Here is a 25,936-nt window from a genome sequence, read left to right on the forward strand (position 1 = left end):
AGAGGGGATTGGACGTGGCACTTGGTGCCATGGTTTTAGTCATGAGGTCTGCAGTGACAAGTTGGACTTGGTGATCCTTGAGGTCTCTTCCAACTTTGGTGATTCTGTGAAAAATGCACCTATATAATGTATATTTTGCTGTTCCTGCATCTTCATCTTCTGAAGGGACCTTGAGAGTCTGGTTTGTGACCCAGGGGTTTGTATTTTGAAGTTATGAGCTATTTATTTTATTTTGATTCTATCAGCCAGGCCAGAGAGTTTTTAGGCAAGGGTTGCAGGTAGATGCTAACCTTCTGTAAACTCATTACTCAGAATACATTGGGATACCAGTAGTCTTATTTCAAGGACATCATAAAAGAAAGCAATAGTTTTTTACTATAGCTTTCTGTTGACAGTAAACTTCTCAGTGACTGTTCCACTTGGCCTTTTAGTCATTCCCTTATTGACAAATACTGATTTCTTAATGTGCTGATGGTGGTGTCTATGATCATACTTTTAACACTGCTAAAGAAATGGTATTGAAGTAGGCCTTTTATGTTTCTTATTTGGCTACTATGAGTGTGAAGAGGAAAGGACTTAGGCTATTTTGTGGGCAAGAAACCTACTGTGAAGCTCCTTTGTGTTTCACAGTTCCTGTCTGTTACTCTCTATATAATCATTGTGGAGCATGTCTAGGGAATTAAGTAAAGCCCTCTAATTGCTCCTTTCCACAGATGGGACCTGAGCTGTTAGCTCTTTGTCCTTGAATTGTCTTCCTTAACATGGTTCATCTTCCCATGTATGGGAAGATGTCAGCTGCAGTAAAATCTGGTTGCTCCAGCCAGGCTCAGTATTGTAAGGGGACAGCAGCTCTTTTTCTCTCTTCCTTTGAGAGCTAGAATTCCCAAAGAAAGCAAAACATGCCTTTCTGAAGGCTTCTGAGCACGTTGCTGTTACTGAGTTCCTATTCATTCACAGGGAGGGCTCAGGATGAAATGCAGCTGAAGAAGGGAAAGCCAACCTTAAGCAGCACCAGTAGCAGAAAGGCTAGCAGCACAAAACACTTAAACCCTCCTGCACGCTGGAAGTCAGTGGCAGAGGTTGTATCAGGTATCATGCAGCACTTCTGCACTCAGCTAAGGGTGAGGACATTCCTATCAGTAATCTTGGCTAATGTCAAAGTGCCTATTACTAATACCTTATTTTTCCTCCTTGAAATAAGAAGCTGAAAAGAGTGAAGATTCTTCTGGATCTGCTGGGCTGTCAAGCTTGCATCGAACCTACAGCCAGGACTGCAGCTTCAAGAACAGCATGTACCATGTAGGAGATTATGTGTATGTGGAGCCTGCTGAAGCCAATTTACAGCCTCACATAGTCTGTATTGAGAGGCTGTGGGAAGATTCAGCTGGTAAGGATGTCTTTGCTGTAGGAAAACAACGTGGTGAAACTTCTTATTACTATTTAATGTTCCCATTTGAGCTCATTCTGTGTAGATGGTACTTATTTTATTTGCAGAAGTATGTGTGGACTGCTGAGTGTATTTCTTGTTTCTGAGTTCCTTTGTTACAAAGAATATGGTAAATATAAGGTTCTTAGATCAGCATGTGGCTTTTTTGTTGTCCAGCTCTACCAACCCACATAACTGTAAGCATCCCAGAGACCTGAGAACTTTCCTTTTTCAGAGGGTTGCTTTGAATGCTGCACCAGCCATGCACCCGGGTCTGTGGTTTCTCTCCCAGCCATATGTGTTTTGATGGGTAAGAATGTGAGGAGCCCTGGTGAGACCCCACCTGGAGTACTGTGTCCAGTTCTGGAGCCCCTATTACAAGAGGGATGTGGAGGTGCTGGAACGTGTCCAGAGAAGGGCCACGAGGATGATCAGAGGGCTGGAGCACCTCTCCTATGAGGACAGACTGAGGGAGTTGGGGCTGTACAGTCTGCAGAAGAGAAGGCTCCGAGGAGACCTAATTGTGGCCTTCCAGTATCTGAAGGGGGCCTACAGGAAGGCTGGGGAAGGACTTCTCAGGATATCAGGTAGTGATAGGACTAGGGGGAATGGAATGAAGCTGGAGGTGGGGAGATTCAGGCTAGATGTGAGGAGGAGGTTCTTCACCATGAGAGTGGTGAAACCCTGGAATGTGTTGTCCAGGGAGGTGGTCGAGGCCCCGTCCCTGGGGGTGTTTAAGAGCAGGCTGGATGAGGCTCTGTCCAGCCTGATCTAGTGTGGGGTGTCCCTGCCCATGGCAGGGGGGTTGGAACTAGATGATCCTTGTGGTCCCTTCCAACCCTGAATGAAACTATGAAACTATGAAACTATGAAACACGTGGGCTTGTGCTGTGCCAGAGCAAAGCCACACAGTCACACCACGGCCGGCTGTGTTTAATCACAGCACGTCCCCCTGTGTTATTCTTGACCCTGGGTCAGGTACCCATGAATGCAGGGCTCAGCCTGCTCTGTTTGGGGTCAGAGTTACAGGAGGACAGGTAAAACTGGGCTGGGAGCTTTGCTCCATGTGCCAAGTGGCTTTTGAAGACACTAGTGGCCTTTTCCCATGGGCTTGTAGTGTTAAGAGGAAATGAGTTGAAATTTGAGGAGGGGAGATTTAGACTGAATATCAGGAAGAAAGTCTTTCCAGTGAGGGTGGTGAGACAGTGAAACAGGTTGCCCAGGGAGGTGGTGGATTTCCCCTCCCTGGAGGTGTTCAAGGCCTGGTTGGTTGTGGCCTTGAGCAACCTGGGCTAGTGGAAGGTGTCCCTGCCCAGGGCAGAGGGTTGGAGCTAAATGGTCTTTAAGGTCTCTTCCAATCCAGCCCATTCTGTGAATCTGAGGAGACACCATAGCTGGCACTGAGGATGTTTGAGGACATCAAGGTCCAAGGGCCACTGGGGCTATGAAGGTGCTGGCATGGAGGCTGCTAGTGGATGGAGTAGAGTCACCATCCCTGGCGGTGTTCAAGGGGGGATTGGATGTGGCACTTGGTGCCATGGTTTAGTCATGGGGTCTGTGGTGACAGGTTGGACTTGATGATCTTTGAGGTCTCTTCCAACCTTGGTGATTCTGTGATTCTGTGACCTGCCTCTTCTAAGTGGGACTGCCTCTTTATCATTTAGGCACAGAAAAACATGTGTGTGTTTTGTTGTTTTTTTTTCCTGGGCTGGGAAATCTGAATCAATGTTGAGCATGTTTGAAGTGCAAAAGTTCCACAGAAGAACTTGATTTCAGAACTTACCTTTATTACATTTCAGAATTGAGATGAATCTTGCATTTCTTAAGCCAAATCAAGCTGTTACAAGCACTGTTGTGTTTTTTCTTCATCAATGATGCCTTGTATTTGCAGTAGATACTTCTCTTAAGTGTCAGGAAGGCTAGAGATATGACAAGAGTATCAGATAAGCATGGTGTGCCCTCAGTGATCTTGGAGACTGCAGCTGCTGAGAACTTCAGTGGGCTATAGTGGAGTTAACCATTTTAGCTTAAAGAGATAGAATGGGTGTATTAACAAGGGCAGATTAAAAAGACCATGACTCTTAAAATTAGAGAGAAGAAATGGCAGGTTATAATTAAGGTTTGCAAAATCATGGAAGTGGGTAGGTAAGTTGAATGCAAAAATACTTTTCAACAAATCCAGCAGTACTGGAGTTAGAGGACACTGACTGACACTGAAAAATCAGATTAAAACACGTGGAAGTGTTTGTCTCCAGGAGATTGTGGAGGCAGGTAACAGGTGAGACAAATCTATGTACCACAGGTACAAACCAGCTAATAAAGGGAATAACCAGCAAATAATAGCCAGATAAAGAGAATTGTTCTCTAACATCTCTTTAACATCTTTATTGATGATCTGGATGCGGGCATTGAGTCCATCATCAGTAAATTTGCTGATGACACCAAGCTGGGGACAGGAGTTGATCTACTAGAGGGTAGAGAGGCTTTGCAGAGAGACCTCGACAGGCTGGACAGATGGGCAGAGTCCAAGGGCAGGAGATTGAACACATCCAAGTGCCGGGTTCTGCACATTGGCCACAACAACCCCATGCAGTGCTACAGGCTGGGGTCAGAGTGGCTGGAGAGCAGCCAGGCAGAGAGGGACCTGGGGGTGCTGGTTGATGGTAGGCTGAACGTGAGCCTGCAGTGTGCCCAGGTGGCCAGGAGGGCCAATGGCATCCTGGCCTGCATCAGGAACAGTGTGGCCAGCAGGAGCAGGGAGGTCATTCTGCCCCTGTACACTGCACTGGTTAGGCCACACCTCGAGTACTGTGTCCAGTTCTGGGCCCCTCAGTTTAGGAAGGAGGTTGACTTGCTGGAGCATGTCCAGAGAAGGGCAATAAAGTTGGTGAGGGGCTTGGAACACAAGCCCTGTGAGGAGAGACTGAGGGAGCTGGGGCTGCTTAGCCTGGAGAAGAGGAGACTCAGGGGTGACCTCATTGCTCTCTACAACTACCTGAAGGGGGGTTGTAAACAGGCAGAGGTTGGTCTCTTCTCCCAGGCAGCCAGCACCAGAACAAGAGGACACAGTCTCAGGCTGCACCAGGGGAAGTTCAGGCTGGAGGTCAGGAGGAAGTTTTACACAGAGAGAGTGATTGCCCATGGGAATGGGCTGCCCGGGGAGGTGGTGGAGTCGCCGTCACTGGAGGTGTTCAGGAGGAGACTTGATGGGGTGCTTGGTGCCATGGGTTAGTTGATTAGGTGGTGTTCGGTGATAGGTTGGACACGATGATCTTGAAGGTCTCTTCCAACCTGGTTTATTCTATTCTATTCTATTCTATTCTATTCTATTCTATTCTATTCTATTCTATTCTATTCTATTCTATTCTATTCTATTCTATTCTATTCTATTCTATTCTATTCTATTCTATTCTATTCTATCTCTAATGCAAGGATTGTAGGGGGGTGGGTTTAGTTACAGAGAGTGGCCAAGGTCAAAGGCATTCTCCTTACTAGCCTGTCCTGCTCATTCAGTCGGATGCAGTGTGTTGATCATTGGCCAGTTGGATGTTTCCTGAATGTTCCTTTGTGATGGAAAAAGTGAAGAGTGCTTTTTATTCTGGTTCAGCTCACAGATTCTCTTTGATTTAGAAAAATAGTTAATTCTTTTAACTTCTTTATAAATCATTGTGAGCAGTTTGAATTTGTCAGAGCATAACACAGAGGAAGCAATTCTTAAAGGTTCTTCAAATAATCTGGTTATTGTTGGGTTGACTTTGAAGCCATTTCAAGGCCTGAAAGTCAAGATTTATGAATAAGAACTCTTTCCTTCTTTACTTTGAGGAGTCAGGTTCTACTGGGGAAATAAAACCAGTGGGCAGTCATTTAAAGCAACCTAGTTTTCCTTAGCTGAAGCAGCTAAGGAATCTTGCCCTGTTTAGAACAGCTTACTGTCTATGGAAATGACTACATGGCTGTTTCATTAATCAACCTGCAGTTGTTTATTCTTGCTCTTTGTTTTTTTTTCCCCTTCTCTTTCTATTTTTCCCAGGAGAGAAATGGCTCTATGGCTGTTGGTTTTATCGACCTAATGAAACGTTTCATCTTGCAACACGAAAGTTCTTGGAGAAAGAAGTTTTTAAAAGTGACTACTACAACAAAGTTCCTGTTAACAAAATTCTAGGCAAATGTGTGGTCATGTTTGTCAAGGTGAGATACTGTTCAGACTAATTTGTAAGCAAGAGGGTCCTTGGGACCAGAGGGACCTTGACAGGCTGGAGAGGTGGGCACAAGCCAACCTCATGAGGTTCAATAAGACCAAGGGCAGGGTCCTGCATCTGGGTCAAGGCAATCCCAGGCACAAATCCAGGCTGGGCAGGGACTGGCTGGAAAGCAGCCCTGAGGAGAGAGACTTGGGGGTGCTGGTGGACAAAAAGCTCAACAGGAGCTCTCAGTGTGCACTTGCAGCCTGCAAAGCCAATCAGATCCTGGGCTGCATCAGGAGAAGTGTGGCTAGCAGGTCAAGGGAGGTGATCCTGCCCCTCTACTCAGCCCTGGTGAGACCCCACCTGGAGTACTGCCTCCAGTTCTGGAGCCCCTATTACAAGAGGGATGTGGAGGTGCTGGAGTGTGTCCAGAGAAGGGCCACAAGGATGATCAGAGGGCTGGAGCACCTCTCCTATGAGGACAGACTGAAGGAGTTGGGGCTGTTCACGCTGCAGAAGAGAAGGCTCCGAGGTGACCTAATTGTGGCCTTCCAGTATCTGAAGGGGGCCTACAGGAAGGCTGGGGAAGGACTTCTCAGGATCTCAGGTAGTGAGACTAGGGGGAATGGAATGAAGCTGGAGGTGGGGAGATTCAGGCTGGATGTGAGGAGGAGGTTCTTCACCATGAGAGTGGTGAAGCCCTGGAATGGGTTGTCCAGGGAGGTGGTTGAGGCCCCGTCCCTGGAGGTGTTTAAGACCAGGCTGGACGAGGCTCTGTCCAGGCTGATCTAGTGTGGGGTGTCCCTGCCCATGGTAGGGGGATTGGAACTGGATGATCCTTGTGGTCCCTTCCAACCCTGACTGATACTATGACACTAAATATTACATACTCTGCTGTTTTCTTAGGAGAGCTGTAGGCTCGTGGACATTCTGCTAATACCTAAATAAAAGCACTGTTTGTATTCTTCATTTGCTTCATGAGTTTTGTAGTTCACCCAAGTGATGGTGCTTCCTGGTGCTGGCTGGATTGTGGAATCATGGTCATTAGATAACCAGCTAACTTAATTTTCAGAACATGTAGGAGAGAAATTGTAGATAACTTCTTAAAGGTTCCCATATAAGCATGTAGATTAGATTTGGTAGAGAGGGAGGCTTGAAAGGTTTAGTAAGAGGATGAAGTCTTCCATCTCTGCCTCAAGTTGGGTTCCACAGCATCCTTGTGCTGAGGATTTTGGCTATACCTATCTCAGGTTTTTTTAAGGTAGTGTGTTTGTGTGGAACAAAGCACTACAGCTGCTGATACATGAATGGATGGGGTCACATATGAGGGTCACATATCAGTGAGTGTGGAGTTAACTCCCCCTCCGAATTGGTGCTGGTGGGTTTCTTTCCAAATCAAAACTCAGAGGTGTTGTAAAGGTGATACTAAGCTGCACATCTTATACTTGTTAATGTTTACCATTTTGTTTACCATTTGTTTAGCATTTTGATAAACAAATAAGACTTAACTTTTCCCACATGACAGCCTGTACTGCATTTAGCTCCTTCTCTAAGAATGGGACTTTTTACTGGTTTACTGGTTTTACTGCTTTTAATTTCTAATATAACTTGAATGTTAAACTGGAAGAACTCAGTAGAAAGGCTTCATTAATCTAAAAGTGTTTCTAATAGGAATGTAGGGGGGGAAAAAACCAGGATCTGTGAGGGGGAGTTCACTGGGTGTCTGTGAGGGATGTGTGTGTGTTGCTGACATTTCATTTATTGATTCATGTGTTTGTTGCAGGAATATTTTAAATTGTGTCCTGAAAACTTCAGAGATGAGGATGTCTATGTCTGTGAGTCACGTTATTCTGCAAAGACAAAATCTTTTAAAAAGATTAAGCTGTGGACTATGCCTGTGAGCTCTGTGAGATTTGTGCCACGAGATGTGCCCCTGCCTGTGGTCCGCGTCGCTTCTGTGTTCGCTAATCCAGACAAAATAGATGAGGAGAAACACGCTGAAACGCCGGAGGACAGCAAGGTGGGGGAAAGCATCCTTCATCTTGAAAAGGTATGCAGGGTAACAGGTGGAACATCAGTTGAGTTTGAAAGGAATGATAAAATAAGAGCCCTCATGACACAATAAAGCACAAAGCAACAGAGCGTTTCCATGGTAATGTTATGCACGTTTGTCAATAAATACAGAATATGAAGAGACTAAACTGAAACCAAAGGGGTTCTACACGTTGGCCACAACATCCCCATGCAGTGCTACAGGCTGGGGTCAGAGTGGATAGAGAATGGCCAGGCAGAAAGGGACCTGGGGGTAGTGGTTGACAGCCAGCTGAACATGAGCCAGCAGTGTGCCCAGGTGGCCAAGAAAGCCAATGGCATCCTGGCCTATATCAGGAACAGTGTGGCCTGCAGGAGCAGGGAAGTCATTCTGCCCCTGTCCTCAGCACTGGTTAGGCCACACCTTGAGTCCTGTGTCCAGTTCTGGGCCCCTCAGTTTAGGAAAGATGTTGAGATGCTGGAACGTGTCCAGAGAAGGGCAACAAAGCTGGGGAGGGGTTTGGAACACAGTGCTATGAGGGAGAGGCTGAGGGAGCTTAGCCTAGAGAAGAGGAGGCTCGGGGTGACCTTATTGCCATTTACAACTACCTGAAGGGAGGTTGTAGCCAGGTGGGAGTTGGTCTCTTCTCCCAGGCAACCAGCACCAGAACAAGAGGACACAGTCTCAAGCTGCACCAGGGGAGGCTTAGGCTGGATGTTAGGAAGAAGTTCTTCATAGAAGGAGTGATTGCCCATTGGAATGTGCTGCCCAGGGAGGTGGTGGAGTCACCATCACTGCAGGTGTTTAAGAAGATGAGGCACTTGGTGCCATGGTTTAGTTGATTAGATGGTGTTGGGTGGTGGGTTGGACTCAATGATCTTGAAGGTCTTTTCCAACCTGGTTAATTCTGTTCTGTTCTATTCAAACCATGCACAGACTTACTGCAGTCTGTAAATGCTTTCCTTCGAGCTGTGTTTTGGTGGGATTTTTTACCACTTCAGAAAAGATTATTACACTTCTACTCTAATGCTTGCTTTAAGCTTGAGGAATCAGTAGAACTACAACTCTAATTTTAGTTCATGGCAGTGTTGAAATGCTTTATTATGCAGTATTTCAGTAAAATAGTGAGTAGCCAGGCAGCAGTAAGCAATACTTAATATTTTGTTGCTTGTGACCTATTTTAAGGTTGCTAGCACTTCAGAGTCAAAATGCTTAAGAATATTTCTATCCAGCATAATGGGTATAATGGTTTATTTTGTTGTATTTAGAATAATAAAAGAAGTGCATTTAAAAGAAATGTATTAAAAGCAGTAAAATGGAATTGAATTTATCTAAAATAAATATAGAAGCATAAATAAACACCATAAAATAGATCTACTTTACATTGAGTGCTCTAAGATAACCTCAGTAGTGGCTACCCAGCACACTCATTGTCAGCTTTAATCAAAAACTGGGCCACGAGGATGAGCAGAGGGCTGGAGCACCTCTCCTATGAGGACAGACTGAAGGAGTTGGGGCTGTTCAGTCTGGAAAAGAGAAGGCTCTGAGGTGACCTAATTGTGGCCTTCCAGTATCTGAAGGGGGCCTACAGGAAGGCTGGGGAAGGACTTCTCAGGATCTCAGGTAGTGATAGGACTAGGGGGAATGGAATGAAGCTGGAGGTGGGGAGATTCAGGCTGGATGTGAGGTGGAAGTTCTTCCCCATGAGAGTGGTGAAGCCCTGGAATGGGTTGTGCAGGGAGGTGGTTGGGGCCCCATCCCTGGAGGTGTTTAAGCCCAGGCTGGATGAGGCTCTGGCCAGGCTGATCTAGTGTGGGGTGTCCCTGCCCATGGCAGGGGGGTTGGAACTAGCTGATCGTTGTGGTCTCTTCCAACCCTGGCTGATACTATGATACTATGATGATGCTATAATGACTTTATTTATTCACATCATAACAGAAGAATTTTTTCTACTAAGAAACTTAAAGGGTGTTTTCCTTCCACACTTTGGGGAGCTAGCCTATATACTCAGTTCTTCTCTCTAAAGCATGTTGGTGTGCTTTAAAACAAAATAAGCTGGCAATGCTTGGCTAGGGGAGTTAACTTTGAATCAGTGGAAGAGCAGGGAAAATAACCTGTAAATTACTGTTCTGGCAAAATTACAGCTTTGTGAAATGAGAAAGCTTGTGACATCCATAGACAGGATCTTGGGCTTTGCTGTTTCTGAATTTCAAGACCACTCACTTTCACATGTACAGCTCTGTTTAATGTTTACCTGTAACGTAAAGATAGAGCCAAGGTTTTTATACTTGCCCCTGGCATCATTGTTTATGTGTTTTCCTTTTTCTGCAAGTTTCTAACTGGATGTTCTTCTGCAGGACAAAGAAGATGTTCCAGTAGAAATGTCCAATGGAGAACCTGGTTGCCATTACTTTGAGCAGCTCTGCTACAATGATATGTGGCTTAAGGTCGGGGACTGCGTCTTCATAAAATCACATGGGTTAGTGCGACCTCGAGTAGGAAGGTAGGTGCAATGTCTTTACTTGCTCTTTGTGTCTGTAAAGATAGCTTGCAGGAAAGATGGGCTTCTTACAAAAAGTATTAAAGAGAGCAGGAAAAAACAATTCTTCAGAAGGAAGCTAAATGTTACAAACTCTTACTAGGTTGAGGTAGAAGTTTAGCCACCTGTTATGGTTTGTCTTGTAAATGTGCCCCTCAGGAATCAGTGGCAAAGATATTAATGAATATAGAATAGAATATAGAATAAACCAGGTTGGAAGAGACCTTCAAGATCATCGTGTCCAACCCTTCAACCAATCCACCCCACCTAAACAACTAACCCATGGCACCAAGCACCCCATCAAGTCTCCTCCTGAACACCTCCAATGATGGTGACTCCACCACCTCCCCAGGCAGCCCATTCCAATGGGCAATCACTCTCTCTGTATAGAACTTCTTCCTAACATCCAACCTAAACCTCCCCTGGCACAGCCTGAGACTGTCCCCTCTTGTTCTGGTACTGGCTGCCTGGGAGAAGAGACCAACCTCTGCCTGTCTACAACCCTCCTTCAGGTAGTTGTAGAGAGCAATAAGGTCACCCCTGAGTCTCCTCCTCTCCAGGCTAAGCAACCCCAGCTCCCTCAGCCTCTCCTCACAGGGCTGTGTTCCAAGTCCCTCACCAACTTTGTTGCCCTTCTCTGGCCACGCTCCAGCAAGTCAACCTCCTTCCTAAACTGAGGGGCCCAGAACTGGACACAGGACTCAAGGTGTGGCCTAACCAGTGCAGTGTACAGGGGCAGAATGACCTCCCTGCTCCTGCTGGCCACACTGTTCCTGATGCAGGCCAGGATGCCATTGGCCCTCCTGGCTTCCTGGGCACACTGCAGGCTCATGTTCAGCCTACCATCAACCAGTACCCCCAGATCCCTCTCCACCTGGTTGCTCTCCAGCCACTCTGACCCCAGCCTGTAGCTCTGCATGGGTTTGTTGTGGCCGATGTGCAGAACCTGGCACTTGGATGTGTTCAATCTCATGCCCTTGGACTCTGCCCATCTGTCCAGCCTGTCGAGGGGTTTGTGGTTTAGTCTGGTTGGGGGAAGGTGTTGGGGGGTTTCCATGTATCCTGTGTTAAGGTTTCATGTATTCTGTATTTTTCTATAGATTTTTTTTGAATAAAATTTCTGTGTTTCACTCCAATTCAATCTTTATTTTACTTCCTTTGCGAGTAAAACAATTTCTGCTCTTTAAACGAAGGCACCACCGAGGAAAAAGGTGATGTGGTTGTAGAGTTGGAAAAGGCAGCTCTTCTGTACTCATTTTTCATTGACAGCCTTGTTGAACACTGCTGTGTCCAGCTGTCTCGTGTAGGAGGGATGGCCTTCCATTTAGGTCAGTGATGTGATTTTCTCTGCAGGATTGAAAAGATGTGGGTACGAGATGGAGCTGCGTATTTCTTCGGTCCAATCTTTATACATCCTGAAGAAACTGAACACGAGCCAACTAAAATGTTCTACAAGAAGGAAGTGTTTTTGAGTAACCTGGAGGAGACCTGTCCAATGACTTGCATTCTGGGTAATTGCTAACAACTTGAAATCCATCAAACACTCCTTTACTTGGCCTATACAATATGAACTTATTTGTAGCTATGTGTAGGCTTGCTTCCAAGTATGTCTTTTCCATCCTGAGTGGGGTAGTTGAGGTTATTCAGTCTATTTCTAATGTGCATCCTTGTCTTTGGGACCTGCAGTGCGTTTTTTTCACTGCAAGGAAGCTTTGTTACAATAAGGGGATTACATATATGATGTTAAAGTGACCATTGCCTGCAGCCAGAGAGCAGAAATCACTATTCCAGTATGTGTTACCTGAAGACTTGGTCCAGGAGAAGGTTGAAATTTCCTTTGTTGCATGACATGATAACTGTGTACTTTGTTGTGTAGTTCTGATGCTGTGCATATAGTTAACTGACTAGTGATCACAGAATCATAGAATGTTAGGGGCTGGAAGGGACCTTGAAAGGTCATCCAGTCCAACCCCACTACCAGAGCAGGATCACCCAGGGCAGATCCAACAGGAGCACATCCAGGGAGGTTCTGAATATTCCCAGAGAGGAAGACTCCACAACCCCCCTGGGCAGCCTGTTCCAGTGTTCAGTCACCCTCACAGGGAAAAAAATTTTCTTCATGTTTCCATGGAACTTCCTATGCCTCAGCTTCCACCCATTGCCCCTTGTGCTGTCATTGGGTGTCATGAAGAAGAGCCTAGCCCTGTCCTCTTGGCACTCACCCTTTACATATTTATAAACATTAAGGAGGTTCCTTCCCAGTCCCCTCCAAGCTGAAGAGCCCCATCTCCCTCAGTCTCTCCTCATAAGGAAGATGTTCCACTCCCTTAATAATTTTCATGGCTCTGTGCTGGAGTCTCTCAAGCAGTTCCCTGCCCTGTCTGAACTGAGGGGTGCAGAACTGGACACAATATTCCAGATGCAGCCTCACCAGGGCAAAGTAGAGGGGGAGGAGAACCTCTCTCAACCTACTGACCACACCCCTTCTAATACACCCCAGAATGGCATTAGCCTTCTTGGCCATGAGAGCACATTTCTGGTTCATGGTCAATCTTCCATCCACTAGGACCCCCAGATCCTTTTCCCTCTGCTCTCCAGCAGGTCAGACCCCAGTGTGTACTGATCCATGGGGTTTTTCTTTCCCAGGTGCAGGACCCATGGGCTTTTGTTATTTTACAGGTTTTCTTCTTTAAAAACACTCCAAAGCTGCATTAAGTTTCAGGTAGTTTTTCTTGTGGGTGGTGTTATTTTGCAGGGCTGTGTTTTGGTGTGGTTGTAGTTGCACCAATACCAGGAACCTTCCAGACTTGGGAGATGGGCAAAAATTTTAACTTTCCACATTTCTTGTCAAATGCCTGCCAGTGTGGCTGCCTTCTTAACCCAGCTCTTTCATTTCTGCAGGCAAGTGTGTGGTTCTGTCCTTCAAAGATTTCCTCTCCTGCAGACCAACAGAAATCTCCGAAAATGATGTTTTCCTTTGTGAGAGCCGCTACAATGAAAGTGACAAACAAATGAAGAAGTTTAAAGGGCTGAAGAGGTTTTCACTCTCTGCAAAAGTTGTAGATGATGAAATATACTATTTTAGGTAAAAACTCCTGGGTCAAGATAAAGACAGTTCATTAACTGAAGCAAAGCTGCATGTGCAAGCAAAGCAAAATAAGGAATTAATTGACTACTTCCCTTTGGCAGGCAGATGTTTATCTGTATCCTGGAAAGCAGGGCATCAGCATGGTTACCTGGAAAGACAAATGCCATAGCCTGCAATGCCCTTTCTACCTCCTCCTTTCCCCATAGTGCTGAGCACACTGTCATGATGTGAATTAGCCCTTGGCTCAATTTGACCTAGCTGTTCTGGTTGTCTGCACTTCCAATTTCTTGCCCACCTTCAGCCTGCTTGCTTGGAGGTAGAGAGCAAGAAAAAAGAAAAGGCCTTAGTCATGTGCCAGTATTGTTCAGCAGTAACTGCATCCATGTGTAATCAATGCTGTTGTGGTCACAGAACCCAGCCAGAATCAGTACATATTTCAAAGTCCCAGCTGTAGATGTATTCTGACTAATCACACTTCTTCAGAAAGAAGTCCAGGTGACATCAGTCTTTCCATGGTTTTAATGCCAATGGATGCTTTCTTTTCCTTCTGACTTCAGGAAGAATTTTTAGGTCATCAGATTGGTGAATTTTGGAGTTTGTTAAAATCTCCATCGTAGGTAACAGTTTCCCAGTTGCTGAACATTGATAGTGATACAAATACTAAGTGAAACGTAAAATCTAGGGAAATTTGGTGTTAACTGCCTTCTGTTACAGAAATGAAGTATTTGCACATGGAAATCCCCTTGTAACTCATAAAAAAGAATTTTAAAAAGTAACCCTGCAAACAAGTGACTGAAAATGAAGCACTGGCTGTAGGCACTGAATGCTTTCTGCTCAGTGTTCTGCAAGAAGCACAGGTGCATCCTGCGTCACCATTGTCTCTATGCTGTTCAGTGGCAAAGGAAGCAGAGTTGGTCTTCCCTTGGGAAGTATGAGTGTCATCTCATCTGCTTTCTGTCTTCTTCCTCCATCTTGCAGAAAACCCATAGTTCCTCAGAAGGAGCCATCTCCACTACTTGAAAAGAAGATTCAGCAGCTAGAAGCAAAATTTGCTGAGTTGGAGGGAGGCGATGAGGACATGGAAGAGATGGGAGAAGAGGAAGGTGATATGACTGAAACACCTTCACTGCCTCAGCTTCAGACCCCGTTAGCTAGTGATTTGGATATAATGCCTTACACTCCACCACAGGTAAGAAATCTTTACACCTTTATATTCCACATTCTTTCCCCCAACCCAAATAACTGCAAAGCCAGTAACATTTTATCATATACACAGAAGAGACAAAATTGAGTTTACAAGTCCGTGGAATAGGTTACACAGCGGGTTTGGCACACCCAGTATGATATCCAGGTCATAATATTGAAGCCCATTAAAACATTTTTTTAAGGGAAATTATTCACTAGAGGAAAATCTAGGGAACATTTTTGTATGATGTGTTAACATTGGTTCTTATGAATAGGTTTTCCACGACACCTGTTTGGGAATATCAAGTCGTCCTGTTACATATCAAGTTGGAATGTAAAAGTTTAATTGCAGTTCTCACCTTACCTAACACCTATTTTTAAGCTTTTCCTTAAATTGAGGAAAAAAGTTGGCATTTTGGGTGTTAGAGTTTTGGTATGTTTATGGAAAATGCTGGGCATCATCCTTAAAGGAAAAAGAAGTCACTTCTTTAGCACTGAGTTATTGTAATTCTTACTTGGGAGTAAGAACTTGTTGAAAATTAGAAGAACACAATGTCCTAGAAGCTTTAGTATTAACTTGCTGATAAATGGGTAGGAAGTAAAAGAGGAATTGTGTGGGGTTCTGTACTGTCTGAATGCAGCATGAGTCATTGCTGCTGTTGCTTTGATGGGGGCTTTGGATCCCCTTCCCTCTCTTGCTGTGTGTCTTATGCAAGCCCTGGTACTTACATAACTGAGCATTGAAGCAGGGTGAGGAACTGCTTCAATGGAAATTAACCTAACCTAAAAAAGTTGTCCTGCAACTGGCTGACACCTTTTATGATTGATTGCATTGCCACATCCAAGCTAATGCCAGCATTAAAGAGGCAGTGGGAATGACCTGCTGGGAACAGGAGGGAACTTCAGGCACTTTTGTAACCAGCAAGACGGATTTCTGCTGTATTCCATTTATTGTGAAGTGGCATCCTCGTTGGTAGTCGAAGCAAGGATGTGACCTCTAATAATAACTGTATCTGGATGTTATGAAAGAGAGCTGATGAAATGGAAAGCTTTGGCTTGGGGCGGTTGTCATTTCTGCCATGGGCAGACCACCAAGTGCATTTCCCTGAGCACAGCTGTCTCGCTGCTCTTAAGGTGTCAAGTTTTCATCACAGTATCACAGTATAACTAAGGCTGGAAATGACCTCGAGGATCATCAAGTCCAACCTATCAACACAGACCCCATGACTAGACCATGGCACCAAGTGCCACGTCCAGTCCCCTCTTGAATGCCTCCAGGGATGGTGACTCCACCACCTCCCTGGGCAGCCCGTTCCAATGATGAACGACTCGCTCAGTGAAGAACTTCCTCCTCACCTCGAGTCTAAACCTCCCCTGGTGCAGGTTGAGACTGTGTCCCCTTGTTCTGGTGCTGGTTGCGTGGGAGAAGAGACCAACCCCTTCCTGGCTACAACCACCTTTCAGGTAGTTGTAGAGGGCAATGAGGTCACCCCTGAGCCTCCTCTTCTCCAGGCTAAACAACCCCAGCTCCCTCAGCCTCTCCTCATAGGGCTGTGCTCAAGGCCTCTCCACAGCCTCATTGCCCTTCTCTGGACACATTCAAGTGTTTCGATGTCCTTCTTAAACTGAGGGGCCCAGAACTGGACACAGCACTCAAGGTGCAGCCTAACCAAAGCAGAGTACAGGGGCACAATGACCTCCCTGCTCCTGCTGGCCACACTATTCCTAATGCAGGCCAGGATGCCATTGGCCCTCTTGGCCACCTGGGCACACTGCTGGCTCATATTCAGGCAGCTGTCAATCGGCACCCCCAGGTCCCTCTCTGTTTGGCAGCTCTCAGCCAATCCAACCCCAGCCTGTAGCTCTGCATGGCGTTACCATAGCCAAAGTGCAGCACTCGGCACTTGGACTTGTTGAATGCCATCCCATTGGACTCTGCCCATCTGTCCAGTCGGTCGAGGTCCCTCTGCAGAGCCTTTCTACCCTCTAACTGACTAACATCTGCTCCTAACTTTGTGTCATCTGCAAACTTGTGTGAAGAAAGTCTTGCAGAGTGTTACAAACAGAAACCATATTGCCAGCATTAACCAACTAATGTAATGCTTTGGGAAGGTAACTTATAAATACATCAAAATATTCCCATTGTTAAGCACGGCAGCTGCCAGAAGCAATCTAATAGGGATCATTGGACATCAAAGATGTCCTCACACTGCCTTTTGCAGCATTCTCTGTCTTTTGATCTCCTTTTGCTTTCTGTCTCCCTACATAGCTGTGTTCTGTTTAGTTTCCCCTGAGAAGTTTTATTTAAATACCAATACATAATATCTCTTCAAAAAGCCAGGTGTGAAGTTGTGGGGTTTTGTTTGGGTTTGTTTGGTTAGTTGGTGGGTTGGGTTGGGTTGGTTTGTGTTTGTTATTTTGGGGTGGGGTTTTTTGTTTGGTTTGTGGGTTTTCTTTTTTATTTATTTGAAATGTCTTGCAGAGCTTTCTGGATAGAATCATAGAATCAGTCAGGGTTGGAAGGGACCACAAGGATCATCTAGTTCCAACCTCCCTGCTATGGGCAGGGACACCCCACACTAGATCAGGCTGGCCAGAGCCTCATCCAGCCTGGTCTTAAACACCTCCAGGGATGGGGCCTCAACCACCTCCCTGGACAACCCATTCCAGGGCTTCACCACTCTCATGGTGAAGAACTTCTTCCTCACACCCAGCCTGAATCTCCCCACCTCCAGCTTCATTCCATTCCCCCTAGTCCTAACACAGAATCACCAAGGTTGGAAGAAACCTCAAAGAGTCATCAAGTCCAACCTGTCACTACCTGATATCCTGAGAAGTCCCTCCCCAGCCTTCTTGTAAGCCCCCTTCAGATACTGGAAGGCCACAATAAGGTCACCTTGGAGCCTTCTCCAGACTGAACAGCCCCAACTCTTTCAGTCTATCCTCATAGGAGAGGTGCTCCAGCCCTCTGATCATCCTCATGGCCCTTCTCTGGATGCCTTCCAGCACCTCCATATCCCTCTTGTAATAGGGGCTCCAGAACTGGATGCCATACTCCAGATGGGGTCTCACCAGAGCTGAGTAGAGGGGGAGGATCACCTCCCTTGACCAGCTGGCTACACTTCTCTTGATGCAGCCCAGGATCTGATTGGCTTTGCGGGCTGCAAGTGCACATTGAGAGCTCATGTTGAGCTTCTCATCCACCAACACCCCCAAGTCTCTCTCCTCAGGGCTGCTTTCCAGCCAGTCACTGACCATCTTCTCATCACAGCTCATGAGAAATCAGCCTCAGTGTGTATGTCCAACACATGTGTGTACCTTTAGATAGATATGCACTCTGAAATGTAAAACTTGAAGTGGAAAACCAAACAAATACCCCAAAAATCACCACCACAAAAAAACCCCACACCCCAAACAAACAACCTCCCTCCTCCCCCCCCCAAAAAAAACCCCAACAAACAAGTACAACTGAAAAGGATCAATAGCAACACATGCTAAGATGTGAATGATGCTATGCAAGTACCCTGGCAGATTCCTCACTTTACTGATTGGGAAAGGAAATGCACACTGAGTCTGAGCTGGTATTCATATCACAACTTAACTCTGGTGGAGAGATAACTAACATATAACACAGAAATAAACTCAGATACTTTGTTCAGTTTGTGCCCCAAGTGAAAGGTGTCTTTTTAAACAGAGCTCCTAGGTAAAAGGCAAGTGTTTGCTTCCCATTCTCTGAAATGTCTGGAGTTTTCTTTGGTAGCAGTTAAACTCTAGAACTTTTCAACTGTTTTTTTTCCTTCTGATAACCAAGAAGCTCTTACTACACCTAACATAAAGGAATCAAGACAAGTGAATACGTGGTGGTGTGTGGTTTGACAAATAGGTGGATGATCATCTCCTGCTGCAATTTGCTGTGAATCAAATTGAACCTAAGAGAGAAAGTAATGTGCAACCTCATTTTCTGCACACGGCAGAGAAAGGGCATAACAGGAGTCCTGGTTTATGTCTTCTCCTAACTCAACTAAAACTCAATATGCATTTATCTGACTCAAATTGGGGAAAAAAATATGCATTTAAAAACAGCTGTGGCAGAGATGTAAAAAACCAGAGAATGCAAGGACCAAGTTAAGAAGTCTTACTGTTTCTCAGAGACCTGTTTGCCTTTCCAAACTCATGGGTAGGCTTTTACACAAGGTAACTGTTACTGAAAACTTTTGCAAACACCATAAAAGCTAAACCAGATGATCAGCTTGTAGCTGTCTAGAAGCAGAGGTGTAAGAGGCAAATATATCCACAGATTTTCCTGTTTCTGAATTGACAATCCTGGTTGCCATCCTGGGCTTTCCTGAAAAGACAGTATGAGTTGTGTAGGCCCTGTTCATCATCACAGAACCTGCATGGAGCTTTCTTCATTTCCTCCATCTTAGAGAAAAACCTAGGAGTGTTCCTCTTAAAAAGTCAAGTGTTGTCTTTAGGTTTGTAATGAAAACCTCAGGAGTGGATTGTAGTTTGAAAAGTCCTACTGTGAAGTAGGTAAGGGGTTTGGAACACAAGCCCTATGAGGAGAGGCTGAGGGAGCTGGCTTTGCTTAGCCTGGAGAAGAGGAGACTCAAGGGTGACCTTATTGCTCTCTACAAGTACCTGAAGGGGGGTTGTAGACAGGCAGAGGTTGGTCTCTTCTCCCAGGCAGCCAGCACCAGAACAAGAGGACACAGTCTCAGGCTGCACCAGGGGAGGTTTAGGTTGGATGTTAGGAAGAAGTTCTATACAGAGAGAGTGATTGCCCATTGGAATGGGCTGCCTGGGGAGGTGGTGGAGTCACTATCATTGGAGGTGTTCAGGAGGAGACTTGATGGGGTGCTTGGTGCCATGGGTTAGTTGTTTAGGTGGGTTGGATTGGTTGATGGGCTGGACACCATGATCTTGAAGGTCTCTTCCAACCTGGTTTATTCTATTCTATTCTATTCTAAGTTTGGAATAACATACAAGTATGCCTCAGTTCACCCAGTGCCTGGCTTTAACTGAAGATCAAGACCTTTTAAGCATCTTTGTGTTGTTGAAGCTTTTTTTTAACTGAGAGAAAAACATTAAATTGTGGATTCAAAGTAGCAAGTAGAAGATGTTAGTAACATGGTCAGAGTTTCAGGCTACCAGGAAAACAGTTGAATATATTTTTCATTTCCTCTTTTTCCCCCACCAGGTATTTGGAAACAATTACACTTTTCAAGATGTAGGACATTTGTATTATTTAGGATGTGAGAAGGACCTTTTGAGGGTTTTTTTGATATGATGATATATTTGTGGGCCTTACTGGTCAGAGTACAGGTGAATTGTGCTCTCCTGTGGCAAATACAGGTGGAAGGAGCCTTTGGAAAGGGAGTTCCAACTCTGTTATCTCAGTCCTTGTCAAAATAGGTTAATCTTTTCAATGGCTGGAAACATCAAGAAGCTCTCAACAGGAGTGCAGCCATCATGGGAAAAGCAAAGGAGCAGAATTTTTGTTAGCCATCAATTCAGGAATGTGATGTGAACCTGTTGTACAGGTGAACAGTGATCAGCAAAACTGAGCTTTGAGTTTTGGGGGGAGCAATAATCCATTTATTTAGAATAAACCAAACCAGGTTGGAAGAGACCTTCAAGATTATCATGTTCAACCCATCAACCAATCCAACCCACCTAAACAACTAACCCATGGCACCAAGCACCCCATCAAGTCTCCTGAAAACCTCCAATGATGGTGACTCCACCACCTCCCCAGGCAGCCCATTCCAATGGGCAATCACTCTTTCTGTATAGAACTTCTTCCTAACATCCAACTTAAACCTCCCCTGGAGCAGCCTGAGACTGTGTCCTCTGCAGCCTGAGACTGTGTCCTCTAATGTCTTATTTCTGTAATGAAGGGTGAACACTAGAGAGAAAGAAAAGTGCGGCAGGCGAAACAGAAAGTATTTAGGGACTGGAAGAGTGGAAGATGGAGCCAGGGAGCGTAGGGGCTGCAAATGCCAAGGAAGAAATGGGGAAGTATTTCCCTACAGCGTGCAATGACAAATAAAATGTATCATTAAACTTGTGTTGGCAATATTTCTGAACAGCATAACAGGTGAAATCTGTGACACAGCACAATTATTCTCTTCTGGCCTTCCACAGAGTCGCTTACTCGCTGCTCAGGCTCTCTTAGTCATCTTGTTCAGTTTGGAATGATTTTTAGGTAACAGTAAGCATTGTCTTACTGATGATTTTTTGAAGCCTCTAAGGTAGGAGTATGTGAGGAAGGATTGAAAAGCACAAGAACACAGTGACTTTCTTCTTTTTCTTTCAGCCTGTGTACTTCTCATAAGAGCATACATATGTTCCTGTCATGCATTGGTAGATGCAGTCTCTCTTTAGGGGCTCTGAGGTTGGATGGTGCTTATGCACATATGTTCAAGAGAAATGCTGGGATATTTTAAAACACCCTTTCTTATGGTTTTGACTTTTGCATGTCGAGAAGCTTCTCTTTTCTACACTTGTGGTCATAGCTGCTTTTTCTCACAGTCCGCTCCCAAGTCTGTTAAGGGCAGCACCAAGAAGGAGGGATCGAAAAGGAAGATCAACATGAGTGGGTACATCTTATTTAGCAGCGAGATGAGGGCTGTGATTAAAGCTCAGCACCCAGACTACTCCTTTGGAGAGCTCAGCAGGCTTGTAGGAACTGAATGGAGAAACTTGGAAGCGACAAAGAAAGCAGAATACGAAGGTAAATAAACCCCAAGATGTTAAATTCTTTTGTGCCTTTTGTTTTTTCCCCCCTTTCTCAATGCATTCATTGCTGTTACACAGATGGCAGGTTTAATAACTGAAGATATTTGTGTTTCTGTTCTGGATGTACCCTAAAGAGACGTTCATGTTAAGAGATGGCTGAAGAGGAGTGAAGAACATGTTTAAGTTTTGTAGTGCACAGCTGATGATTTAGATGTCTTTGCTACAAATAACTAAGAGAGCAATGGGGGCAGATTAGAAGTGAAGGGGCACGAGGCCTCTGGGCTGGAAGTCAGTTGGGAAAATGGTTTGTGAAAGTTTCCTTAAAGGAAGACTGGGGAAAATTTTGGACAAGAAACTCTTCAGAGCTGTAGCAGCAGGTAAGAAGGCTTACAGCAAAGTATGAAGAAGTTCTTTGATTAACATTACTTAGAGTCCTAAAAAGTTTGGTAGATTAAAATCAAGGATATGGAATCTGCTACAGTGCTGTAAATGTGACCTGTTATTCTCAGTATTATTATCTCAGTCTTAATCAACTGTTGTAACTGATTTTGTTGGGAGATTTCATTCATATCCTGAAGTAAGCCTAGAATATTTCATAGGCATGAAATACATTAGACCTCTTTTTCTCTCTCTCTCACTCTTGCTTACTCTCCATTTCTCTTTCTCCTTGCCTCTTTCCCCCACCTTCCTCTCCCCTCCATCTCCCTTCTGATACTGGTCATTGTGTTTCAATTTTATTTGAGTAAAATAAAATGCAACTCATTCTTAACCACAAACCCTTACCCCAGCAGAATGCATTGATTTAACATCCATAGCTGTCACTCTAGTTGATAATGTGTCAACACTTCCAATATAAAAACACCACTTGTTTTTTTCAAGCAACTGTTGCAATTTTACTGGAAGAAAATGCTACTTTGGGTAGAAAATTTTCAACACCCTGAAAAGGTATCCCACCATTAAATTATGAGATGTGAGGTTTTCTGCATGCTCATAACTTAAAGGCAGCTTTGATCTTCAAACCAGAAGTTTGCACACTATCACTTCCTACGCTCAGCCATCTCAGTCCTTCTTGGATTCACAGTAGTACCTCTGCAGTTCTGGAGGATGCAAGTTTTCATTGCAAATGCTGTGAAGGGAAACAGTAATGCTCTTTCTTGGTGCAAGTACTGTGTAGTGTCTTTTTACACACTTCCAGGTGCACATGGCTTCATTTTTATTGAGAGTCTTCCTTACAGCCTAATTCTTAAGCAGTAGAAGGGCTAACAAGTCATGGCTTCCTAGCTTAGGGCAGCTCCACATTGTGCACTTTGCAGGAAGACACAGCTGTAACCTAATGGGAGTAACAGTCTCTCTCCACTGTGTCAGTGATAGTTTCCATTCTGATCCTCTTTCTCAAAATTTTCTTAAACTGGGGTTTGGGCTGCATTTTTCTCTGGCTTCATGTCTGCCCAGAGCTAGACTTATTTTCATTTGATCTTGAGAGGCTGGAATGGGGTTGCATAGCATCCAAACTGTGTTAGCTTGCCATGTGTGAAAGGAGAGAAACCTCTCTCCTTCCACTGATGAGTCAAAATTTACATGTTCTTTAGTGTGGCTGTGCAGCAGGGAGCAGGCATGGTTTAATACCTCACTGGAAAAATGTCTTTCCATGTTCCATTTTAACCCACTGAAAATTTTATTTGGGAATAGTTGGGTTTTTTAGCAGCAGTTGAGCAAAGAACAGGCTGCATTGGAAATGCCTGCATACCTAATTGCACTGTGAAAACTCCTCAGAATAAAACAGAATAATGCATGGCACTGAGGTAAAGGCCTGTGTTAAGGAAAAGCTCTGTTCAAAGCAGAAGGTCTCTTTCCTGTACTGGAAATTTTGTTTGAATGATCTGAGGTCCTGGCCTAAATGATTCTGGTTTGGTATTGAGTATTAAGGTACAGGTGCTGCAGCTCCCTTTGGCAGTGTTTTGTCTCTTCTGTGGCATTCCCAGCATGAATAGAGGCTAAGTCAAACTCAAGTACTCTCCTATGTCGAGTCCTTCTTCAAAGCACAGCACTCTAAAGTCTGGTGATGCTTAACATGTGCTTTTGACCACTTTTTTTAGCCAGCTAAAAGTAGGTGAGATGCAGAACAGTTGCTTCATCTTGCTCTGCTCAGAAGAGAGTTTCCTCATTTTTTAGTTCTGGATCTACCTTTACATGCCTTGTGTGTTTTGTGCTCAATCATATAAGCTGCCTGTACTGAATTTTGGAGTTTCTGTGCGTCGTCATCTCTTCCTGAAATGATAGAAGTGAAATGAAGGAAGGAAGTGACTTTGGAAATGAAACTGGTCTTTCAGTGTATGGAAGTAGTGCTAGAAGCTGCATAAACAGGTGATAGATGTTTGAAGTCATATCCTATAGAAAATGAACAGCATTGGCATGATGCATAAGTTAATCTCCTCGATGAACTTCTTAGCTTTCGTTTGGCAGTGGACCTTGATTGGTGTTTTAGTGGCAACTTTCATCTCTCACCAACTGCAGGAAAACTTGTAGCCTTGCATTTAGTATTTCTAAGATTTGCTGGAGATGTATGCTACATTCATTTATTCTCTGTTGTTCCTCATTGCATCAGTCAGAGACAATGTTCAGAGTAAAGGAATCAGCAACTTGCATGTCCCCAAAGCACCTTGAGTGGGCATTCAGTGTATCTCCCTTTTTGTTTGCTTGGATTTTCGTTGTGGTTTTGGTTTTTTTGTTGGTTTGGTTTTGGTTTTTTTTTTCTTTCTTCTTCCCATGACCCTTTGCCCTTCCCTTAATATAAAATTGTCCTCTGGTCAGATTCTCCTGCAGTAGATCTTTTGTTCTTGCAGTCACAGTGAGAAACTTGATTGAGATAATGACCATATTCATCCTACAAAGGACACACATGACCTCCAGTGAGCAGCACAATGTGAGTTAGACATCTTCAGCAAAACAAACAAACAAAATTAGCTCAAAGGGGACCAAATGGGGCAAATGACAGAAAGAGACAGAGAAAAATATTTTTGGTCCATCAAACTGCTGCTTGTTATGTTCCAAACACTTAGGACCTATCTACACTAGGGAAACTTAGCAAACTCTTCCCGACTTTGCCATTGCTTTTCGGCTGCATCAGCAGTAAAGTTCATGGGGACCCCATGAATAAACAGGCCACTGGTTGGCACTTCTGTCTGCTGTTTGCATATTAGTTCAGGGCATGTCTGGTAGACATGATGCCTACAATTCCTGCAGCAGCTGGTGGCAGAGCTGAGTGAGAGCTGCTGGCCTTTGCTGCCGCCGGTTCAGCTGAGACGGTGGCAAAGGAGGGACCGTTTTGCCACGTTTTCCTAGTGCAGACTGAGCCTAGTGCTGGACTGCTGCTTCATGTTGGTAACCCTGGTGTTATTATCAAATTTGTTCTTAAATTTATTTTATTATTTATTTTAATTTTTTTGTTGGTTTTTTTTTTTTTTAGAAAGATAAAAAAAACTTTGTGGAATATTTTTCATGGAAAAAGAAAAAACAAAACAAACAAACAAGCAAAAAAAAGAGGTTCTCTAAAAGTCTTAGCTGCAGCCACCTGAAATTAAATCATATGCTGTATGAAAAGATTCATCTGTTCTACTTGATACTTGACTAAACTTATGCCAGTGTTTGACTAGTCCTTTTTTATTTATTTTTTTAAATGAACAGATAATATTTTGAAATTCTGGGTTACAAAACAGAACTGAAAATCTAAAATGCTTTTACAGAGCGGGCAGCTAAAGTTGCTGAGCAGCAGGAGAGAGAGCGAGCAGCACAGCAGCAGAATTCCTCCCCCCGGGCAGGCACTCCTGTCGGGGCTCTTATGGGGGTGGTGCCGCCACCAACACCAATGGGAATGCTCAATCAGCAGTTGACACCCGTTGCAGGTAAAACGTAGGAGATATGACCATTTTTTCCTCATCCACTATATCAACCCCCCTTCATAACTCTGAACACTCTCTTGGGTCACTTTGTCCTTACGGAAGAAAAAGCTCAACCTCTTCAGTCTTCCTTCGTAAGGAGCAGACGTAACTGTAGCGGTAGCCCGGTAGCCCCACGTTACTTGCTCCAGTAGTCAGTAGTCTGTGGAAAATGCAAGGGAAAGGGTCCTCCTCGTGCAGTAGTTGTGTTCTGTTTGTGTGCAGTCGTGTTTGTTCACCTACTTTGCTGAGTTCATGTTTAGCCCTGCTCTGTGCAGGAGGGGAGAGAGCTAAATACTCTTTTCGGTGCGTAGAGCATCAGTGGAAGTGGTAAAGTAGGAGTCAAATTATTAGTGGTTTGGTGTTTTTTTTTTTACTGGCAGGAAGGTGAGAGGCAAACACAATCCAGACCAGATTTTAAGTCCAAGCAATAGCTACAGGGTTTCCAATTGGACACTGGTAAGTAGAGCAGACTAGGATCTAGAGCCACTGCAGAAACAGGCTTACCAGGTGATTTTCCAGAACAGAATTGAGCTCGGAGAGCTCTTCCATGAGGTCCCTGTAGGTGGGTTTGGTACTCCTCACTAAGTGTAATTTAACTTGAGTATCCTTGTATTAAGTATTTTGGGGTCAGATCTGAAGGCAGTGTAGTTTACTGGAGATTCTTGTATGGGAACCAGCCATACATCAGTGAGAAAATGAATTCCATATGAGCTGATAGGTTGTTTTTCATCACCCTTTTATGAGGAAAGTAGATTACTTGAGTCGAGGTCAGAATAGGGGTCGAGTCAGTAAAAATGAGTATT

The 25,936-nt window shown here is 44.6% G+C and overlaps 1 protein-coding gene across 14 annotated transcripts in view; it reads left to right on the top strand.

Moving 5' to 3' along the window:
* The window catches only part of PBRM1 (polybromo 1), a 71,027-nt gene that overhangs the window by 32,659 nt on the left and 12,432 nt on the right, over nt 1-25,936 (top strand). For 7 of the 14 annotated variants that reach the window (XM_068157877.1, XM_068157884.1, XM_068157882.1 and 4 more), the window contains 8 exons: nt 1,202-1,387; nt 5,457-5,614; nt 7,394-7,660; nt 10,000-10,145; nt 11,535-11,692; nt 13,083-13,266; nt 14,248-14,458; nt 20,989-21,190. In XM_068157877.1, the coding sequence (XP_068013978.1) occupies nt 1,202-1,387; nt 5,457-5,614; nt 7,394-7,660; nt 10,000-10,145; nt 11,535-11,692; nt 13,083-13,266; nt 14,248-14,458; nt 20,989-21,190 (1,512 nt within the window). Of the gene's footprint in view, nt 1-957; nt 1,090-1,201; nt 1,388-5,456; nt 5,615-7,393; nt 7,661-9,999; nt 10,146-11,534; nt 11,693-13,082; nt 13,267-14,247; nt 14,459-20,988; nt 21,191-25,936 lie in introns of all 14 variants that reach the window. The other 7 variants (XM_068157879.1, XM_068157885.1, XM_068157881.1 and 4 more) reach the window with 2 other exon arrangements.

The sequence above is a fragment of the Melanerpes formicivorus genome, unplaced genomic scaffold, assembly GCF_026170545.1.
Source record: "Melanerpes formicivorus ecotype bairdi unplaced genomic scaffold, bMelFor1.0.p_v2 SCAF_38, whole genome shotgun sequence".
In the NCBI taxonomy this organism is placed as follows: Eukaryota; Metazoa; Chordata; class Aves; order Piciformes; family Picidae; genus Melanerpes; species Melanerpes formicivorus.